Source organism: Zootoca vivipara, chromosome 12 (assembly GCF_965207765.1).
Source record: "Zootoca vivipara chromosome 12, rZooViv2.hap1.1, whole genome shotgun sequence".
Lineage (NCBI taxonomy): Eukaryota > Metazoa > Chordata > Lepidosauria > Squamata > Lacertidae > Zootoca > Zootoca vivipara.
This window is the reverse complement of record NC_142595.1, coordinates 49989717-50012073: the sequence shown is the minus strand read 5'-3', so window position 1 is coordinate 50012073 and position 22357 is coordinate 49989717. Positions and strand designations below refer to the sequence as shown.

At 51.2% G+C, this 22357-nt stretch overlaps 1 protein-coding gene across 2 annotated transcripts in view; it reads left to right on the top strand.

Moving 5' to 3' along the window:
* Positions 1 to 22357, top strand: part of DNAH2 (dynein axonemal heavy chain 2) — a 149577-nt gene that overhangs the window by 36988 nt on the left and 90232 nt on the right. For both annotated transcript variants that reach the window (XM_060281903.2, XM_035134845.3), the window contains exons 9-20: positions 1717 to 1874; positions 5311 to 5398; positions 5684 to 5889; positions 6117 to 6246; positions 7340 to 7522; positions 13081 to 13295; positions 13408 to 13554; positions 15602 to 15758; positions 16936 to 17175; positions 17575 to 17763; positions 18146 to 18293; positions 21844 to 22036. In XM_060281903.2, coding sequence (XP_060137886.2) covers positions 1717 to 1874; positions 5311 to 5398; positions 5684 to 5889; positions 6117 to 6246; positions 7340 to 7522; positions 13081 to 13295; positions 13408 to 13554; positions 15602 to 15758; positions 16936 to 17175; positions 17575 to 17763; positions 18146 to 18293; positions 21844 to 22036 — 2054 coding nt within the window. The remainder of the gene's footprint in view (positions 1 to 1716; positions 1875 to 5310; positions 5399 to 5683; positions 5890 to 6116; positions 6247 to 7339; positions 7523 to 13080; positions 13296 to 13407; positions 13555 to 15601; positions 15759 to 16935; positions 17176 to 17574; positions 17764 to 18145; positions 18294 to 21843; positions 22037 to 22357) is intronic.

Genomic DNA, 22357 nt, shown 5'->3' with positions numbered 1-22357 from the left:
TTCTCTCTTTGAACCTTCCTTCTAAACAGGTTTTACTAGTACAAATAACATCCAAGGCAAGCTGTAAAATTCGGCATAAAATAACAGCATAAATGTTTATAGATAGCAAAAGACCATCTGGGCCTCTGAGGGAGGCTAAGCCACACAAAAATTTATGCCCAGCTGCTCTGACCTGCTCCACAGCGCTGACCCCAAACCCTTCACCGTCTCTCCTTCTCCTCTCCTTGGAACTGGTGGTCGTCAAAGTTTTGTTCCTTCCATTCTTCTCCATATCCCAAACCTCACTATCTTTTTGCTCTTGTGTGGCCCAAATCCTTTGCATCTGAGCTTCCCTGGTACACTATGTCTAGCCAAGCTCTCCCCTTCAGGCTGCTTGTCTGCCTGTCTCTATCCTAGAAGCAAGCTAAGTGTATGCTGTTGGTCCAGGAAAGAGTAGGATGGTTAAGCCTTGTGGTGAAGTGGTTAAGAGCGGTAGACTCGTAATCTGGGGAACCGGGTTCGCGTCTCCGCTCCTCCACATGCAGCTGCTGGGTGACCTTGGGCTAGTCACACTTATTGAAGTTTCTCAACCCCACTCACCTCACAGAGTGTTTGTTGTGGGGGAGGAAGGGAAAGGAGAATGTTTGCCGCTTTGAGACTCCTTTGGGTAGTGATAAAGCGGGATATCAAATCCAAACTCTTCTCTTCTTCTTGTACAATTTTCCTAACCAAGTTACTCTTCTATTTCATTTTCTGTTTTATTCCTTAATGCCATTCTGGTGTTTGTAATGATGAACATCTCTTCTTTCAAACCCACTTCTCTGGCTCTGGGTTATTACCTTCCCCAACCCCCAAGTAACTGAAGTAATTACCTGGGGTGCGGTGCAACTTCCTGAAATACGCCACAATTGCTCAAGAGATATTTGAAATATAAATGCTTTTAAATAAAAATCAAATAAATTACTCTGGATAAAAGATCTCAAAATCACATCTCTGTGTTATCATGTGGAGATACACGAGTTAGCATGTAACATGTGATAAGGGACATGGGCAGGCTTGGTAACATATATGAGAGGGGAAATGCCATATGGGAACATTGGGCAATATCAGTTGTTTTTCAAGGTTTGTCTAAAACAGTGGTAGCTAATCTGTAACTTTCCAATTGCTGTTGTTGGACTACAATTATCATCATCCCTGACCATTGGTCATGTGGACTGGAGCCGATGAGTGATGGAGTCCAGCCACAGGTTAGATGTTCGTGGCCCTAAGGATTAACTCGGAGGTGGTGCTGAAGTGACCTCTCCTGACTTCTCCCTAGTACGTTCCCGAGCACAATTCAAAGTGTTGGTGCTGACCTTTAAAGCCCCAAATGGCCTCGGTCCAGTATACCTGAAGGAGTGTCTCCATCCATTATTCTGCCCGGACACTGAGGTCCAGCACCGAGGGCCTTCTGCCAGTTCCCTCGTTGCGAGAAGCCAAGTTGCAGGGAACCAGGCAGAGGGCCTTCTCGGCGGTGGCATCCGCCCTGTGGAACGTCCTCCCATCAGATGTCAAAGAGAAAAACAACTACCAGATTTTTAGAAGACATCTGAAGGCAGCACTGTTTAGGGAAGCTTTTAATGTTTAATAGATTATTTTATTTTATTTTTCTGTTGGAAGCCGCCCAGAGTGGCTGGGGAAACCCAGCGAGATGGGCGGGGTATAAATAATAAATTGTTATTGTTATTGTTATTATAGATGAGCAACAAAATTATCCAGATGTGCTGCAAAGACATCTCCCTGGACCGGCTCTTTGAGGGCTACATCAACTCTACCCGGCAGACTCTCCATGGCTGCATCTCATGTATGTCCTCTTGGAAGGACAGCTACCAGCACGCTGCTTTTATGCACAACAAGTAAGAGGCCTTCGGCTGGCAGTGGGTGTTGAGCTGGGAACAAATGGGCTGCCTTATACCGTGTCAGGCTGCTGACCTGGAACATTTGCTGAAGGATGCCAACGGTCACTGGAATGTCCAACAGTGTACTGTATTTGCAAGACCAAATGTCCTTTATCATACTAGCAATTCAGTCTCGTTACATCTCCCGTCTCCACTTTAAATTCTTCTCAACATTATCTCTTTTCAAAACACATTGCTTTCCCACTAAGGAGGCATGGAGTGGCAAAGTTACTTTTGATTTCGAGGCAACACTTTGGTTCTGAAAACAGAATTTAAATAAATAAATAAATAAATCAAAGTTCTTAACACCCCCTTAAAACTTCCTTGGCTCAAACAATTTGAGCATGCTTTTTCTTCTGCCTTCAGTGGTTTAATGACTGACTCTTTTTAAACCCAGAAAGTAGCTTGCCCACCAGATTTAAATTTCCACTGGCAGACAGAGAAACCTCTCTCAGTCATAAATTATAACCATCTCAGATATCATTACAGAAAGGGAGGGTTTTTGCAGACCCTATGCCCATTAGGGCTCTCATGTGGCTTTGTGCAAGATGTTTATTCCTCCGCTCATAAGTCATTTACCCCTGTCCATGTTCCCAGGAACTGACAGCTTCTTGGTCTCTTGAAGTATAACACTGCTTTTTCAGAGCACCAGAGGTTAATCTCCTGCTCACTGTTATCTCTAGAGTGAATTTGATAGCCAAATGTATGCCTGGTTATCATCAATCACCGTGTAATAATCTCGACCAGCAACCTGCTGACAGAAGGTGTTCAGTCTGCCAAGATCCTCCCCCGGAAGTCCTGTTCCTCATGGACCGCTTTCAATCGTGCTGTATTTGAGGCCCATTGCCCTCCTTCTTGCCTGAAAGATACCCCCAGCCAACTCCCTCCATGCTCTGGCTCTCTTGGTCTTCCTGCTGTGTCAGATGACCTCCTGGCATTGGCTTGTGTCCATTCTAGGGACAGGAGGCCTGGGGAGAGCTGAGGTTGGGCAGGGTCCCCTGCCTGGCAAGGAAGCAGTTCTGTGCCGCCTTTGCGCAGCATGGAGCTGAGGAGCCACAAAAGAAAGGGAAGGCCCATGTCCCAGGGCTTATAGCATCTCCTTTGGTCCTAGGTTGAATCCCCAACATCTCCAGGTAGGACTTGGAGAGATTAACTGTCTGAAACCCTGGAGAGCATACCTGCCAAGTTCCTCTCTGAAAAATAAGGGACCGGACCGAAATTAGCATACCGGATGTAGCGCGGCGGCCATTTTGTAACTGGGCGGAGCATGCTCAGAAGTGACTTTTGATGCTGCTGTGCCCAGTTCCAAAATGGCTGCCGCACCAGAAGTCGCACTGCAGCCATTTTGGAACTGGGCAGAGTAGCATCAAAACTCACTTCTGAGCATGCTCCGCCCAGTTCCAAAATGGCCGCCACGCCAGAATAAACTGGGAAAAAACAAAAAAATCCGTTTTTTCTGCTGGGGACAGCTGGAAAAACGGGGGTTTCCGGGAGAAAACGGGAGACTTGGCAGCTATGCTGGAGAGCTGTGTAGATGATACTGAGCTAGATGAACCAGTGGTCTGACTCAGGAAAAGGCCATAGCTGCCAAGTTCTCCCTTTTTTTAAGGGAAATTCCCTTATGCTGAATAGGCTTCCTCGCGAGAAAGGGGAAAACTTGGCAGCTATGGAAAAGGCAGCTTCCCCTGACAATAGGCAGAGCTGAAAGCAGTTTGCAAATGGGATCAGCTTCTTGCACTCACCCCCCGCATACACCAGCGTTCAATGGATTGCAAGGTTTCATGTACTGTTGCCAAAAATATTTGACCCGAGGCTACGACAGTTGGAGAAAAGCAATGTGTGTGCACGCCACAGGGAAACCAAGCCCTTCCCAAGCCATTTTCAGCTCTTCCTTTAAACAATTTCGTACTGTCCCCACCCCCCATTTGATCCCTTAGATCCCGCAGGAGGCAGTAATTATAGCCCCCAATCCTTTAAAAGAGGATTCAACAAGTTCATGGAGGTGAGGGCTTTTGGTGGCTCCTAGTCACAATGCCTGTGCTCTTCGTCAGTGATGCTTCTGAATGCCAGCTGCTAGAAACTGCAGGAGGGGAGAGTAGCTCTTGTCCTGCTTGCGTCTGGTTGGCCACTGTGAGGATGCTGAACTTAATGGATCCAGCAGGCTCTTCTTAGGCTCTTATTGACTGTGCCTGTTCCTTCTGCAATGGCCCCCATGTTCTCCAAGCAGCCACACAGGCTGCCTAGGCTGCTCTCGCCTGTCCTTCAGTGGCTGCTTCCCTGCCAGTCGTCTGGACCCGTGGAGAACTAGCCTGCTCTGTGTCTGTCGGGTGGATATTGTTTGAGCTGCAGCAAGAGGGGAGCCGTGCGGGGCGGCTTAGTAAGGCCCCCTGCTTGCCCCTCACCCGGATCCCAGTGTCAGCTGATCCCTGGCTTCTCCGGCTTCCGTTCTGGCCCTGGCTGTCTCTCCCGTTCCCCGATTCTCCTGGCTGTACTTCAGAAATAATGCAACATAATCTATCATTATGATTAGGGATGTCAGGCTTAAGTGGGTGCCTGGTCCTTGACAATTAAGTCTAAGTGTTACTTGTCTGCTTCAAATTCAAATTAGTGGGGCTGGATCAATATCGTAAAAGATATAAAGACATTTAACATGCGAGCGGCTCTGATGCAAGGCAGGCACGGCCAGGCCTGGATTAGGCACTCAAGCCGTGCTCCTGGGGCGAGGATCTCGCATGTTCCCAGAGCTCTTTGATTAGATGATTTCTCCAGAACCCTCTTGCCTGCGGGGGTGGGTGGGAAGGGGTGGGGGAGAGAGAAAGACAAACAGGGGGTGACCGGCTGGCTATCTTTCAGCTTCTGTGTTCTTTCCCAATATGCTTGGACTCTGTCTTGGGAAAGGTTCTATTGCCTTTTGCGTTTTTTTTCTAGATCTTTATGTTCACTAGATGCACCCTCATCTGGTTTCTGACCCCTGTATGCCCCCTACTTGTATGGGCAGCCCCTTAGGCTGGGTGGGAATGAGGACCCCTGACCCCCGAACATGACAAAACTCGTCTGTTCTCCTAACCAGGGCCGGCCCTACGTGCAGGCTGGGTGGCGCAGGGCACCACGGCGCCGGCCTGTCAGGAGGGCGCCACGAGCTGCGCCCGCCCGCTGGCCGGCCGACTGGTCCGCTGCGCGCTGCGCCCACCCACCCACCGTGCTGGGAAACAGGGTGGGAGGGCGCCGGAGAGATCGCGCTGTGCCTGCCCGCCCACCCGCTGCGCAGAGTGCAGCGCCCACCCGCCCACCGCGCTGGGAAACAGGGCGGGAGGGCGACGGAGAGATCTGGCGCACCACGTCGCCAGGGGCGCTTAAGACGGCCCTGCTCCTAACTATGCGACTCCTCCCACAGGCTTTCTGGGAAGGGCTGGGTACTGGACCAGACCAGCATTTTTGCCCAGGTCGATGCCTTTGTCCAGCGTTGCAAGGACCTCCTGGAGGTATGTGGGATGTCATAGCAGAAGTTCTGGTCTCAGAAATTCATTCATTCTCTGATGTGTCCCCTGTTGCTCTCTCCATTTGCAAATATCTGTGGGTGCATGCGGCTTTGATAACTGGGCTGGGTCTTTTGCGGGGTACCCTAGGCCTGTGTGATTTGGGATCTGCCCAAAGCATCAGGTTGCCTGACAGGGGATCTCCCTAGGCTTTAGCCTTCCCCTGGAGGGCAGAGAAATGTCCATGAGGAGCGGTACGTTTGGGTTAGGAATTTTATGTCTGCCCAATAGGTCTGCGAGAGCCAGCAGCACTTTGCGCGCTGGGAAGACGGCAAGCAGACCCCGCTGCCCTGCTTCTTTGGCCAGCGTGGACCCCAGATGACCAGGAGCCTGCTGGAGATTGAGGAGACCTTCAACAAGTACCTCGGCAATCTCCGCAACGTGAAGGGGGGAATCCTGGATGTGAAGAACACTTCTTGGCATGAGGACTTCAACCGGTGAGAGATCCCCCTGGCTGCCCTTGAGCTGGGAGGGCTGGCAGGAGACAAGTCTTCCCTTGGGTTCTTCATTCAGTGTACAGAAAGAGGGAGGGAGCAGAGGATACCGAGGAGGCAAGCATAGCATCTCCCGAGGCAGAGCCTGCTGTTCCCAGTCAGGGCACTGCACTCTACCTTCTCCTTCCAACGTTCTCTCCCTTCTCTCTGTGAATCCCTGGGGGCATCAGCTTCCGCGCTGGCATCAAGGACCTGGAGGTGATGACCCAGAACCTGATCACCTCCGCCTTTGAGACAGTGAAGGACGTAGAGCGTGGGGTGGAGATCCAGGACATCTTCCATCACTTGTCATCGCGAGAGGTACAGCGAAGCTAGCAACGGGCCCTCTGACTGAATCTGAGGCAGGGCTGAGCTCTGTGGAGCTGGAAGGAGGAAGGGAGCATTGAGCTATCAATGGGATAAGACTATCAATGGCTACTAGCCATGGCGGCCTCCAGTGGGGGAGGCGGCACACCTCTGAACACCAGCTGTTGGGGAGCTCAAGTGGGGAGAGGCCTACTGAGCTCATTCCTGCTTGTGGGTTTCCCTTGGGGGCATCTGGTTGCCCCCTGTGAAAGCTGGATGCTGGACTAGTTGGGCCTCCTTTGGTCTGATCCTGGCTCTTCTTATAAGCAGCTCTGACTGTGGGCCTCTTTGCTCATAGTGGGCTTGAACATCCCTGTGGCATGAAAGTAGAGCTTGAGCCCTTAAACAGGTATCACCTTGGACAGAGTTCAGCCTTCTGTGACCTAGCTGGTACAATAGGAGCCAACGGTTAGACCGGTTGGCTGCTGGCGCCCAATATGACCAGCCTCTCGAGAGCTTCGGGGAGGCCTGTGCCAAGGAAATGCTTGGGAGTTTCAGGAGGACCTCGGAAGGTGGTTCAATCCAGCGGGGCGAGGGCTTACCTTCCAAGTCCCGGACTGCAGAATCTGGGACCGGCAGCCGTGTGACACCGGAAGTTGCGTCGACGTAACTTTTGGTGTCGCTTTGCCCTTCTATGGGCACAAAAAATGGCCACCGCCGGCTTCAAAAGTAGCTTCTACGCATGACCGGAAGTGCGTCAACGCAACTTCTGGTGTCGCCCTGCCCATCTATGGGCACCAAAATGGCCGACGACGACACCGGAAGTCGCATCTACGCACTTCCGGTCATGCGTAGATGCGACTTTTGAAGCCGCCGGCGGCCATTTTTTGTGCCCATAGAAGGGCAAATCAGAAAAAAAAATGGCCGCCGGCAGGAGAAAATAACGGAGAAAAACGGGAGACGAAGTGATACGGGGGACCACCGGGAAAAGGTAAGTAAAAACGGGGGTTTCCCGGGGAAAATGGGAGACTTGGCAGCTATGGGGCGAGGGTCGATGGCTTCTCATTGTGGAAAGGGCATCCCACCAGGCCTCTTTTCTCTGTCCCAGGCCATTAAGCGCACCTTCGACAAGAAGACGGTTGACATCTTCATGCTATTCAACAGAGAGCTTTCCCTGGTCAACAAGGAGCTGAGCAAGAGGACCCCTTTCCTGCCGCCACACATGTGCCATTACTCGGGCCTGGTGCACTGGATGCGCGCTCTGCGACGGCGCATTGAGAAACCCATGAATGTAAGGCTCTTGCTCTAAGGACTGCAATAGACCACAGTGGCCAGCAGGGCCGGTCCCAACATTAGGCAGAGTGAAACTTCCGCCTCGGGCGTCAGCGGCTGAGGAGCAGGTAGTGGACTTGGCTTTGCGTGCTGCGCATCCTGTTCTGTTCCGTGTGAGCAGGAGTCAGCGGGACAGGAGTGGATTAGCATACTGTCTCCAGGCCCACCAGGATTGTATCAGACATGCTGGTCGCTTCCTTTTCCTGCTTTGCCTCGGTCAGAACTGTTGATATAGAACTGCATGGTTGGAAGGGAGCCACAGGGCCCTGCAGTGCAGGAGTCACAGCTTTTGCTCCCGCGGTTGTGATTCATTCTCCTGTTCCTGTTAGGTTAGATTTGCTCTTTTTCCTCTACCATTTTGCTCCTTTCCCCTGGCCCAGGGTACTAGGCAAGGTTCAGACCTGGCGGAGGCTAGCCCTCCCCCTGGCTCTTGGCTTTGTTGGGTGGAGCCAGGGCAATACAGTATAGCCGTAAGGTGGACCACAGGAGATCCACCTTGGTATTCTGCCCTGCACTGGTGAAACAATGCTCAGTGATTTAGAGACAGTCCTGTCCTACAGTAATGCACGTCTCCTTCACATTAGTCTTGTTTTGCTTGGGCAGAGGGTGGGACGGTATTCCTCTCCAGCCCTTCTAAGATTATTTTTTGGCGGGGGCAACTATCTGCAGGTCAGCAAAACAACGGGCCCTTGGCATGGTCGCGGCGGCTGTTCTTTATTCATCAAGCAACCTCATCAATTTTTTTTTGTCTATTTCTCAGCTATTTACCTCAATAACATCCTCCGTCTCCGAGTTCCATCTGACAGGTTTAATTATACGTTGGGTAGAAACAAAACGGCTTTTCCACCATCAATCAAACCTCCCCCCCCCCCCGGCTCTTCGCTCTGTGCACACTTGAAAATTGAAATTGCCAAAATCCGCGTTAGGATGTAAAAAGGAAAAGTGCCTGTGGATCAGCTCCCTTCTGAACCTCCCTGTCCAAAATCGGCTTCTCCCCTGCCAGGAGCCTTCCCTTTATGTTGATATTAGCTGGCAAACGCCTGGACCCCGGTGCTCCCCTGCCCTGCTTCTGATGTTTGTTGTGTAATGGCGAGGTGTGCCAGTCCCTGAACGCTGCTCTTGGCAGGCAGAGGAAACAGGCAGTTTCATATTCTCCCCTCCTCTCTCTTTCTCTTTCTCTCTCTCTCCTTCTCAGCGTTTCTCAGGCCCAGGGTGTGTGGGATGCAAAGGGTTTTGCTATGCTGTGTGGCAAGAAGCCTACGGACGCCCAGGGCTCAAGGCTTCCCACTGGGATCGCCTGATTTCTCAAGTGCTGCGGGCCAAGTTGCAAGCTGAGATGGGGGTCATCAGGCAGCAACTGGGCACAATGACAAAGGGACACGGGTGGGGGCGTTTGTGGCCTGGGTGGGAGGGAAGAAGCACAGCGGGATGGGTGAATAACCAATAAGTTTGGCGGCAGAATATGGGAGGTCTAGCAAGGCTGGGAAGCAGAGTTTGCTTTGGGAGCCCTTACTGATTCCTGTCTCTCTTTCTCTTTCACTCAGTTCTAGAGCAGCTCTCCCCAGCCAGCTGCCCTCCAGATGTTTTGGACCACAACCCCTGTCAGCCCCGGCCAACACAGGTTGTGTGGTGGAAGTTGTAGTCCAAAACATCTGGAGGGCACCAGGCTGGGGAAGGCTGTCTAGAAACCTGCTGAGGTCAAGCAAGGAAAAAGCGGAGCCACCTCTGGGGCTGCAATCTCTGGGGTGATGCGGGTGCCATTCGGCAGTTGAATGCACATGCCTACAGTGCCCGTTTCCCTCGCTCCCACCCTCCACGTGGCCCGGAGCTGGCAACCCACGGGTTCCTTGCGGTCTTCTTTTCACAAGGTGAGTTTCCGGCCCTCCTGACTGGGTGCTGCAGAATTAGAACTCAGGACCGTGGGTGTGGAAGCAGATACTTCAAGCAACTGGGCCAGTCTGGAAGCTGAGTTCCTTCTGAACTCAGCCCACCTTCCCCTGCCATTTTGCAGGAAATCCCTGGCCCCTGATGGGCTCTTGGATTGATTGATTGGACTTGCAGGGTTGCATTCAACTAACTTTTGCTCAGGGTAGACCGACTGAAATTAATGGTCCATAGTTAGCCATGACCACTAATTTCAGTGGGCCAGCTCTGAGTAAAAACCAGTTGAATATAACCCTTGATCCTCTTTTTGAGAAAAGGTGTCACAAAGCAGTTTACAATATATAAAATAGGATTTAAAAAACCTGTACAAGATACCACATAAAGCATATAAAGCATGACTGTGCCAACGCCTATAACAATGAACTCCACCAGACCCCAATATACCAGCCCTGATTTATGACTCCAAATCATAATACCTGTTATTATTAAATTTATTACCAGCAGGTCCCAGGACAGGTTGCAACAATTTACAATTCAAAATTAGAAAACAGTCACAGGAGTAGGAATTCATAGTCTCCAACCGCCCTGAAAATGCCGGGACTGTCATGAAAGCCCACAACCCCAATTATCAAGTGGCTTTCCCTTCTGTGCAGCTGAAAGTTCAGATGAAGCCTGCTGAATCTCTGAAGGGATGAAGTTTCACTGCTGTGGGGCCACTGTTGAGAAGGTCCTATTATGGGTTTCCACCGGCCTCATTGTGTCCACTTGTGGTTGTCCAGAAAACACCTATAACCCTTTCCTGTTCTGATCTTCACCAGCCCTCCTGATGGAGAACCCCTTGAGCCCACCTGGATGCCCCCACTTCTTCCTTGCTTGACCTCAATACTTACTCCTGTTCCTCTTTGCCTGTTTTCTGTCTTCCTCTGTGCTGCACATTTTTTCGACCTCCGCTGCTGCTACTGGAATTTACCCAGTCGCTTGCGCCCAGGGAATACTTTCCTGGCTCTGTACATTCAAACGAAAAAGCAAAGTTCAGAAATGAGGGGTTTGGAACATGCTTTTTGGTAGACAGTGTCCCGGGGGAATATGTGTGCGTCAACACATATGTTTTGGATCTGATTCCTTCTGATCATGCAGCTCCCCTTGCAGTAGTGTTTAGCATGGGATTTCCCAGCTGCTGACAGGTAGGGATCTATTCACACATGACTGGAACGAAGCTGCTGCTTTTGCGGTGAGGCTTGCCAAGTCTGGACAGAACATTCTAGCTCAGAGAATGAACCGCCTTTGATAAAGGAGCGCCATTGTCCTTGGGTAGGGAGATCGGGGCAGTCATGGGGTCCCCTTGTTTTAAGGAACTATGGGGAGAAGAAGACACATTCTTCCATAACAGGTTTTGTTCCCGCTAGGAGTGCCAACTTGGCCCCATGAACGTGGGTTCCCGGGGCCGTGGGTGCCATGCAGCATGTGTGGCCCTGGCACTGAAATTTGTGGGTGCATGGCCCCCCCGTGGGGAATTTTATGGGTGCTTGGGCACTCAGAGAGACAGTGTGGTGTAGTGGTTAAGAGCGGTAGACTCGTAATCTGGGGAGCTGGGTTCACGTCTCCGCTCCTCCACATGCAGCTGCTGGGTGACCTTGGGCTAGTCACACTTCTTTGAAGTCTCTCAGGCCCACCCACCTCACAGAGTGTTTGTTGTGGGGGAGGAAGGGAAAGGAGATTGTTAGCCGCTTTGAGACTCCTTCGGGTAGTGATAAAGCGGGATATCAAATCCAAACTACTACTCTTCTTCTTCTTCTTCTTCTTCTTCTTCTTCTTCTTCTTCTTCTTCTTCTTCTTCTTCTTCTTCTTCTTCTTCTTCTTCTTCTTCTCAGGGCCCTAGGGAGTTGGCACTTATGGTTACTGTATTTTAGCCAGGGGAGTAAGTAGCTTTGGGGAACAACTCAGTAGGGCATGGATTGAAACCCCACCCCCGGTGCCGTGATCCTTTGGGGTCTGTTGCATATGGGGAAAGGGTTCAATACTTGCCACTTTGCTGCACTCCTAACCCCTACTCTGCTGCTTTTTAGGATTGGGGAGAAAGAAAAAATGGATATAAAGCTAATGCTGTTAGCGAAGGCTTAAAGTGATAGAGTTGATTCCTAGAGAACTGGGGCTATAGAGAAGGAAATGGCTACGGCAATCTATACATGCCATTAACAGCCAGAATAACAGCACAGTAGGTCATCTACACCTGGGGAAATTGTGCAGCTGAGTTTAAAAAAATAAGTTGGATTTTATTAGCACTGCGCAGGGGAAGTGCAAGAGGGGGATTTTTGTTTGCAGCGCTGTGCAAATGCCCTTTGAGTGAACGAAGTGTGGCTATTCCACAGTCAGTGTCCAGTTTGGAAGCAGGCCAAGCCGTCCCCTTCTCTGCTGGGTCCTCGTTGAAGGCCATTGGCGTTGGCACCCTGGCCCACGGCATCGTTTCCTGAGCGTTGGCTGGGAGACCATCACGCTGGGGAAACCAACAAGTGGTGCCTGATTCAGCTTTGCTAATGACAAAAGCTTCTTAAAAGCTTTTTATATTTTTTATTTTGGCACTAATAATTGGCCCAATTTTTCTAGGTGACATATGTTGTTTTCTTTAGTACACCCACCGGAAAGAGTTTAATGGGCAACCAGGATTTTATTTTCCCATTTCGCTTGTGCCCACCGTTGACCCAAGTAGCGAACTAATGTTCTAGCTGAGCTCAAGACTGGGGGATGGATCCTGGGGGAGGAAGGAAAGGGGGGGAGCGTGAAAAGCAGGTGAGCCTCAAAATCATCAGCTGCTCCGCTAGTATTCCTTCTTTCCGACTTGCAAAGACTAGGGCGTGTGCTGTGATAATTAAGTTAATATTACCCCTTTTTCGGTTAGGCATAGTCACACACACTCTTTCAGTGCAAGAGGGGAGCCTGACTACAGGTAGAGAACCCGGACGCTGCGTTTTTACTGTGGCGGGAAATGGTGGTTGGCCAACTTATCGTATTTCTGTGCTTAGGAGAACATGGACCTGCCAGAACATTTTAAGTGAACGGGGGGGTGGCAGAGCATCGGTCCCTGACGGCCTCTCGGGTGATGGAAAAGACTCTGTGCCCCAGATGCTTCTTCGCTTAGTGCACAGTTAAACTGTGGAACTCCCTCCCACAGGAGGCAGTGATGGCCACGAGCTAGAATGGCTTTAAAAGGGGGTTAGACAAATTCACGGAGGATAAGGCTATTGGCGACTACTAGCCAGGGTGGCTATGTCCTGTCTTAGCTGTCGGAGGCGATATACCTCTGAATGCCAGTCAGTTGCTGGGGATTACATGTAGGGAGAGCGCTGTTGTGTTCTGGTCCCACTTGCCAGTTTCCTACAGACACATTTTGGGCCCCCATGAGAATGGGATGCTGGACTAGGGTGTTGGCCTGATTCAGCTGGGTTCTGCTTACTGCTGCTCAAAGTGGATGGGCAAATCCCTGGACCTGCATCTTCAGTTCGTGAGAAGTTTAGCTGTCCCTCACCTTGCACACCTCGCTGGCCATCTGTGCAAGGACGAGCGGTGTGTCCGTTCCCTCCCGGGAGCCGCCTTGCGTGGCTCCTGAGCAGGGCCCTCTCCTCTCCTCCTTGGCAGTGTCTCACCAAGGCCCACTTCATCCCCCACATTGGGACCGGAGAAGAGAGCTTCCAGACCTATCAGCTGCTCGTCCAGGCCATGGACGAGATTGAGCGGAAGACCTTCCACGAATGGACCCTGACCCTCGACAAGGACAGCCTGAAGCGCCTGGACACCCCTCTCCTCATCTTGAGCACGGAGAAGCCCGGGATGCTGGACATCAATTTTGACAAGTGAGCGAGCCGATTGGCGGCGGTGGGAACCTTGCACCGTGGAGCCTGGGCGTGTGCTGGGAGGCTGGACGCCCCTCCCACCCCCTTGTGCCTCTGTCCCTTCTCCTTCCAGGCATTTGCTGAAGTTATTTGTGGAAATCCACTACTGGGAAAGGGTGCTCTTTGAGATCCCCCACTATGTGGTCGAGGTTTACGAGAGGAAGGAGGACCTGCGCAACCTGAGGGAGAACCTGCTGCTGGTGGCACGAGACTATAACAGGTACGCTGCCCATTTCGGGAGGGCGATTGCTAGCTTCCGCCCTCATCATTCGCAGATTCTTTAGCTGCGATGCCTGCATTTGGACTAAATGACCCCTTGCACCCCCCCTTCCAATTCTACAGTTCTGTGGAATAGAACAAGTGAATTTCACAAATTCTGGTGCCTCTCGCCTTACAGCCAGCAAAGGCTAATTTGTCCTCCCTGCCTGCCGCTTAGGACAGAAGGCAGCTGCTTCTTTGAATCTCTGGTTAACACGTGGCTGGATGGCAGTTAACAACCAGAGGCACCTTTTAGCCGCTCCTCCCACGCTCATCTGAATGCCCCCCCTCTCATTGCTTTGGAAAGGATTTGAGTATTATGATTTGTAAAGGGTCTGGCACAGTGCAAAGATGGCAGCGTTCCTTTCTTTCGTGGAAATGTTTCCAGGTGTCTGGATTGCAGGGCGGGGGAGAGGGGGCTCTGGGCCCTAGATGCTTTGACCTCAAAGGCCAGAGCTGACCCTGTGGTCCATTCATAGCACCTCCTCTCGTCTCACTAACGGAACCCTCCTCCTTCAGTGGAGGATGGTAGCCGTATATGGGTTTTATATTCCACTTGCTTTTGTAGACAGGGCTATGCAAAACAGACTTGGGGGCTTCATCCTCATGGGAAAAGCCTCCCCGCTCCCAGTTCATGCTCCCTCTGAAGCCCTTGGTCTGCAACAGTGGCCTGGCTGGACCATTCTCTTTAGGGAGGAACAAACATGAGGCACACAGAAAAGTCATTGGGGGGAGGCCTGGGGGTGAGCTCTCCCACCCGGGCAATGGAAAACGCCCAGGTCTTCCTGCTTCTGTTTCCTTGGAGGGAGGACATCCCACCGTCCTTCTCCTCCTTGCCTGGCTCATGATGGTCCAAGGGATGCTGTGTTGGCAACGTACGGAAGCAATGCTTCCGTCCCCCCCCCCATCCTGAACCCCAGTGTTGCTGCTGTTGCCTCTCCTGCCGCAGGAGGGTGCAGTTCCCCCTGCCAACCAAACTACCACATGCTCCAAGGGGTGGGTGAGGTTCATCAGGAGGTTCCTGTGGCATCAGCCTCGCTTCCATATTATGGCGTCGCCACGTTCATAAGGTGATCAGAAGAGCGGTTTGCTTCCTGACTCAGATTTCCGAAGGAAGGTGCGTTGGGCAAGGAGGGGGCTTTCTCTCTCCCCCCCCCTTTGCTTTGCCACAGTCTCCTTTTTGAAGTGTGACACAGAGGCGTTTCTCTGCAGAGAAAGTGTTGTTTGAAACGAGCTTTGTCTTGGCAGCTGTATTTTTATCATGACACAAGTGTAAGCATTTCTTTTGTGCTAGCTTTTCCCCCACTTGGGAATTAATTGGAGACCAAGCTGGTGCCGCGGGAGAGAAATGGGCAGCATTCAATCCCTCTTTCTCATCAAACCCTCCCGGTTAGCTCAGGGAAGGCTGCCTGAGACCATCCTGTGTGCCAGGCTTTTATTTGGATCAGCATTCAGACGCAAGAGGCTTTTAAGATACACACAGGGGAGAATCGCACCCGCGAATCCCCCAGGTTAATTAGTCTGGGATAAAGACCACCTCCTCATTCTCTATTAACAATCACCAGCGCAGACAAGAATAAATGACAGTTTGCCCTAAATAGGGACTGAAACTGTGTGTGCAATTCTACTTAGCGAAGACTATGAGTAAAAGGTAAAAGGTAAAGGAAAGGTTTAGATTGCCAATTCTCATTAGGTAGCGATGGCCACCAGGTCAGACAGTTTTAAAAAGGAATTAGATGAATTCATGGAGCAGTCAAAGCGCTGTTAGCTGTGATGGCTATGTGGAACAGCCATGTTTAAGGGCAGTCTATATCTGAATAACATTGGTTCTGAAAAGCAACAATTGGGAAGGTCTTCTGTCTTCATGCTCCTGCTTGTAGGTTGGATATAGTGGGAAATTGGCCGTAAGACTTCGGACTTTGCAACGTTTTGGCTGGCTTGGTGGGGAAGGAAGTGCTGGTTCTGTTGCTGGGTCTCATCCATCTCCCCCTGCCGCCCCTGGTGCTCAGGATCATCAGCATGCTGTCCGCAGAGGAGAGGGGCCTCTTCCGGGAGCGCATTCGCTATCTGGACAGGAAGATCCAGCCTGGCCTGAAGAAGCTGCACTGGTCCCTCAAAGGAGCAAGCACCGTCTTTATATCAGAATGCCGGCTGCATGCCAGCAAGGTCAGGCTGCTTTCTGCCCTGGGGTGCTGGGGACCCTGCAGGCCGCTGGAGGCATCTGTTACTCCCTTCCCAGACCTCTGTGGGACGGGGCGGCGGGGGGGAATGGAATGCCCACTTCAAGGCTTGATTCAGCAACTGCTTGCCCGCTGGCAGAGGTGACATTCCCCCCGCCCCAAATCTGTGCACCTTACATGTACTCTGGGCTTCTTTGAAAATTGTGCTCAGATCCCTAGTGTTCTAGGGACGTTCTGGACAGGCTTTCCTTTATCCAAAAGGTTTGTTCTGCCTTAGGACTTGTCTGCCCTCCACACCACTTACTGTTCCACGCAAGCACCTACTTTTTGAATGGGGGCTTATCTACACTTCCTCTTGTTCCGCCGCTTTCCTCCGGTGAAAACTGGCTCTTCGCAGCTCAGTTGGAGCAAATGGCAATTCAAGTTCCCCCCAGATTGCCGTTTGTTCCAATCTATAGCTAAAGAATGGGGTTTCCTTTGGAAAGGAGCGGGGCAAGGGGATAAGACCCATGCTTTCTAGGCAGGGCACAAGTGGAAGTGGGTTGTTGTTTTTATTTTTATTTTGTATTTTGTGGTTTTAGATATGGATTTTATTCTGTGAACTGCCCTGAGACCCCCCCAGGTATAGGGTAGTATATAAATTCAATTAATCATCATCATTATCATCTGCAGGCAGGGGATGATGACAAAGGGGGACAAGTCCTTTCTCCCCAGATGAGCCATAGCCCCCAGATACCCACCTTTCCATCTTCCTACTGTTTATATTATTATTACTATTATTTTAAATGCATGTTTAGCATCTATAGAACCTAGGTGATAGGAGGCCAAACGTACAGGCACTATTCTTGTGAGTAAAAAGGCTTCAAATGTTTTAATTTCTCCCCCTCTTGGCAAAATCCCTGCGGAAACCCCCACCTGGCAGTCCTGCAGTGTGCGGTTGCCCATTTCCCTTCTGCTCTTTTCCTCGTGGCTCCAGGGCTGCTCTGCCCAGGAGGTATTCAAGCAGGAATTCCCCAGGCCTCTCCTAATGCAGCAAGGAGGCTGGTCTCCGCACTAGGCATATGGGTTTGGTGCCTCTTCCAGCGCTACGTCTGCCCTGCTTTCCCCTCCTGAACCTACTTAAGTCCCTTCCTCCCCCCCTTCCCTTTGGTTTTCCCATACAGGTGCAGAACATTGTGAATGAATACAAGGCCTCCACCTTGGCCATCGCCCGCAAGGCCCAGCAGATAAGCGAGGCTTTACTGGTGCGCATCACTGGCAAAAGGGTCTACAACGACCTGGAGTTTGAGGAGGACCAGGAAGAACACCGGGCCTGGGTGCAGAAGAAAATGGTCACCATCCACGAAGAGTGCATTGACATCATGCGGCAGACATACGAAGTCTTTAAGAACGATGGGACAGAGGTGAGGAGGCCGGGAAGGCCAGCCTTCCTACTTTGCAAAGCAGCCTCGTTCAAAGTGCTTTGGAAAAACCTGAATGACACTGAAGGGAAATGAAGCACACTGCGTGTTTGATTCCTGTATCTGCCAGCAGGTGGCGCTGTTGCTTCCCTTAGCTTTGTTGTGGGATGGCAGTCCCAGCAGGGGCCGTGACATTTTGCTGAAGTGCTGAGCGTGCTTATGGAGGAAGGTGGGGCTGCCTGGGCATCGGGCCAGCTGCTCCCTCATTAACAGGCTCCGCTTGTCCTTGGCATCCCTGGGCAAAGTTGCTTCCAGAGGGATTCAGGGGCACAACCGACATGCTTGATCCTAGAAAGAGCGAACATTTCCCCACTTGTCCCTCCCCCTCCTCCTGCCCCCCAGGTCCATCAGCACTGGTACAACTACACCACGAAGATGGACAGGATGATGGAAGACGCCCTGCGCCTCAATGTCAAGTGGTCCCTGATGGAGCTCTCCAAAGCCATTAACGGCGATGGCAAGAGCAGCCCCAACCCCCTCTTCAGGGTGAAGGTGATTCTGCAGGATAACTATCCAGGCCAGACCCCTCAGGTGAGCCTTTTGCCGCCTTCCACCTCTGCCTGCCCCTGAGCTCTTCAGGGAAGGTGCTCCGAAGCCCCACACCTCGCCATTCACGCATTTTAATTTTGAAAAGCAGAACCCCAGTGCCGTGTAGGAAATTAATTGCAAGGTGGGGAGAATGCGTGTGGATGCCGTTGCGTCACATTTTGGAATTGCACATGATGATTATGGTGAAATAAGCATTTGCTGATTTTTTTAAAAAAAATATTACCAGGAGATTTTCTTTCTGCTCAGGTCCCAACCCTAGCCTGGGACTCTGGGGTGGGGAGTGATGCTGAGTGCTTCTTCTCTAGGGAGTTTGCTTTGGGCTTCTTCCCCCTTCCTGCTGACCCGTTCCCTTTTGCTTCTGCAGGTGGAGTTTTCTCCAACGCTTGCCCAGCTGGCCAGCATGGTCAATGACATCAGCGCCCACCTGATCACCAGCATCTCTGTCTTCCGCCACCTCCCAGACATCCTCGTCAGGCGCAAGTTTCCCCGGGACCCCATCTACATGCTCGTGGGTAAGGAGGCCACTTTGGCTTGAAGGCCATGCAGCGCAAACTGTCAGTTCTTCACAGACAGGCCTTCTTTGTGGCTTCTGTCCCTCTCCCATGCCAGATCTGAGGGCACTGGGCTCTCCCATTCAAAGCTTGCATCAAACAAAGCCCACCACCAGGACTGTGTGCTTCCGAGCCCAGGCAGGAATGAAAAGTCAATTCCAAAATCTTACTCAGTTACCTATTTCATACTTTATTTTAGGAATTCTTAGCCCCACCCTTCAGCCAGGTTCCTGAGATGATTTAAAAAACAGAGTAAAAACAACGGGTTGTATCCAGTGTGATGCCAAGTAATGTGTCTAGTCAGCACAAGGATTTACGCTTGTTCAATGGAACCTGCCCCTCCTTAACGCCACCTAAATCTTTTGCAGGGGTTCCGTGATTCCTCTGGGGGTGGGGATTTCGGAGAAGAGGGTTGCATAAATGCAAATCCTTGCACTGATGAGACGCCTTAGTTGGAGACTGCCCAATAAAAGCAGATAAAAGCATGTTAAAGGCAGGAGAATTGTAGAAAACCTGAATAAGCTGATGAGCAGGGCGAAAACAATGATATCTAAAAGCCTGGGGGAAAGCCTTTCAGGGAAAAAACCCCAATGGTTCAGTCTCGCCTTGGGTGTTGGGTGTCTCCAAGTGGCTTTAACTCCCCCATCACACTTGGAGACATTCGTACACACAAGGATAAACACCTTTCAGATAAAGCCAACTGTTTTGCCTGTGGCTGGTGCAGAATTCAATCATAATCATCAGGAAAAGGGGGTACATAATGACATGCTTCTTACCCTCTGTATACAGAAAATATGCATAAACATGGTAGATGCCAGGCCCAAGAGCTGATGGGCCTGGAGATGCAAAATGGGTGACAGTCCTGGGATTCAAACCCCAGTCTCCTAGGTCCTAGGCCATCGGGAGGCAAACTAAGGCCCGGGGACCGGATCCGGCCCAATCGCCTTCTAAATCCAGCCCGCAGACAGTCCAGGAATCAGTGCGTTTTTTACATGAGTAGAAAATGTCCTTTAATTTAAAATGCATCTCTGGGCGATTTGTGGGGTTTAGGAATTCGTTCAATTCCCCCCCCCAAAAAAAAATACAGTCCGGCCCCCCACAAGGTCTGAGGGACAGTGGACTGGCCCCCTGCTGAAAAGGTTTGCTGACTCCTGTCCTAGGCCAACACTCTAAACCACCATGCCACACTGGCTCCACCACACCCCCTCCACCAATCCTCTTGCCTCTTGGTCTCTGCCTTAAATGGGGGGGGGGCATCAGAAGCGCTATTGGGGAGGACAGAATGGTGTGCAAATAGCATTAAAAGGAAGGACATTATAATGGGTTAGGAGACGCCCAGAGCATTATTAAACAAAGTGGTGATTTGTGGAGTGCATTTTGTGGGGGTGGGGGGCGGGATGGGTTTTAGTAGCTGCGGAGTTTGTTAGTTTTGAGCTGGGAAGGCAGCTGAGCCAAGCTGGCCTCCCTGTTAGCTCGGGAGTCATTACAGGGTCTTTAGCAGTCCTTGTGTAGTGCAGCTGGCAAGCAAAGGAGAGCTGTGGAATTTGCAAGGGGCTGCAGTCAAGGAGAGAGCGAGGGCGAGAGAGGTGCACTCTGAACTCCAGCCACGTATGAACCGGCTGCGCACACAAGCTTTCGGCTCACCTCCTCCTGGCTTTTGTCTCCTTCTCCTCTTCTCCCCCTCCCTCCCCGCCGCTTCCTTCAGCCTCTTTTCTGGGCTGAGTCCCAGGAAGACTTGGGTGTTATTCTGCCGCTGCTGCTTTCCCTTACCTTCCCCCCCCCCCACCTTCCTCGCAGATGCTCGCACATTAGGCTTGTTTGTGTCGCCATGTGTGATTCATGGTGCTGGTTTTGCATCTCCTGGAAGCTCTGCGGGAAGTCTGGGTAGTTAGGTGACGCTTGAGTAATAGAAGACCTGTGCGGGGAGGTTCAGGCAGAGCCGGGCGCCTTCCCCCGTATGCCGGAAAAGGGGTGAGGGGAAGAAGGTGTCTTTGGCTCGCACCTGATCATTGTTCCCAGCTTCTGCTAAAACAGCCTTTGCCAAGCTGGTGCCCCCTGGATGTCTTGTATCACAACTGCCATCAGCTCCCCAGCAGTAGAGGGCACCAGCTCAGCAAAGGTTGTTGTAAAAGAAAGCCTGTAGGGCTTGTTTTCCTGGTGGTTTGTGAAGCTTAGAGGAGAGATGATTGATGATAGCAAGATACCAGAAGGGCTGTCACATAAAAGATGGAAAAAGCTCGTTTTCTTCTGCTCTTGAGAGTAGAACCCAAACCATTGCTTGGGGTTGGACTAGATGACCCTTGGGTCCCTTCCAACTCCTAAGATTCTATGATTCGACGGATTCAAATCACAAGAAATGACATTGCGATTAAACATTAGGAAGAGCTTTCTGATGTTAAGAGCTGTTCAAAAGTGGAATGGACTCCCTCCTTTGTTGGAGGTTTTTGAGCAGAGGTTGGATGGCCACCTGCCAGGGATTCTTTAGCTGTGATTCCTGCATTGCAGGGGGTTGGACTAGATGGTCCTTGGGGTTCCCTTCCACCTCTATGATTCTATGAGTCCTTGGAAGACACCAGAGCACTGTATCACGGAAGGCGAGGATGATTCGGGAAACGATGCAGAGCTGGTGTCTCAGCACCCCCTTTGCCACTGGACAGGGTGACCTACCAGTTGTGCAGCTTCTGTCCTCCTGGGGCAGCTGGGAGACGGGTGGGACCACAGTGCAGAAGGAAAGGGTTAACTCTGCCACCTCTGCTGCCACCAGGGCCCTGATCCAGATTAGGCTCCTCCCTTGTGTTGCATGGAGGAGGACCCTCCTATTGCCTGCCCTGAGTCTGCTGCCCATCCATGTTGGTTCCATGTTGGTTCTAGTATTCTCAGAGGGGGGGATGGAATGTTCCCTCCACCCCATGCTCCCTCCCACTGTCTTGTTCCTTCTGCCCACTGTTTTTATTTGAACTAAAAAACCCCAAGCCTATTTTAAGGCATTGCTACTTTTGTCATTTTTTAAACTTTTCAGTTTATGAATCATATCATAACATATTGTCCTTTTTTTAAAGCTATATGATTTGCTGCCTTGGGTGTATATAGTTCAGAAAGGCAGTTTGTAAATATTTTAAATAAATAAATAAATTTGATAATGCTTTCTACTAATTTACCCTATACTGTAAATCCTGAATCACTTTTTTTTTTAAGGAGCCTACTTTGGCTACTTTCAAAGCCTCTTGTTTGGAGGCCAATTTTAGTTAGAAGTTGTACATTTTGTGAGAGGTTCAGCAGTGTCGCCTTTGAGTTCCTTAAGAAGTCCTGGGGTAGGTGCTACCGGGTCCTGCTGCATGGCTAATTTTGATGGCGTGGGCCCTCCTGCCCGTCTCCATTCTGCCTGAGGTGCCTGGTCTAGGAGGACCGGTTTCTTCGTCTCCAGGAACTGATGGCCTCGGCGTGGAGTCTGCTGGTGTCGCTGTCATGACAGCATCACAGAATTTGACTTTTCTTCTTTATCCTCCCCCAGACCGGGACGAGGACATAAAGAAAATCCAGGCGCAGATCAGCACTGGCATGCAGTCCAACGCGACACACCTCCAGGCGTACCTGAAGACCTGGGATGTGTACCGCGAGATTTGGGAGGTCAACAAGGATGCCTTCATCAACCGCTACCGGCACCTCAACCCCCTGGTGTCGTCTTTCGATGCAGACACTGCTCGGTAAGAGGGTTTGAGGAGAAACCTATAAGAGGCTCTTTGGAACTCCCCACATTCAGAGGTGAGGGGGTCAACAACAATGCTCGCAGCCCAACAAGAGGAGAGGATTGTTGCCTTCATGCCCTGAGTGAGCCACTAAGATCACGCCATCAGTTTTCCACCTGGAAAGTGCAGCCCGATCTCGTTCTCAGCTCTTGAGAGGCACAAGCCCAGGTTGCAAGGCAGGATCAATACTATAGAAGTTGGCACTTGGGCAGATCCATAGGCATAAAGGTAAAGGGACCCCTGACCATTAGGTCCAGTTGTGAACGACTCTGAGGTTGC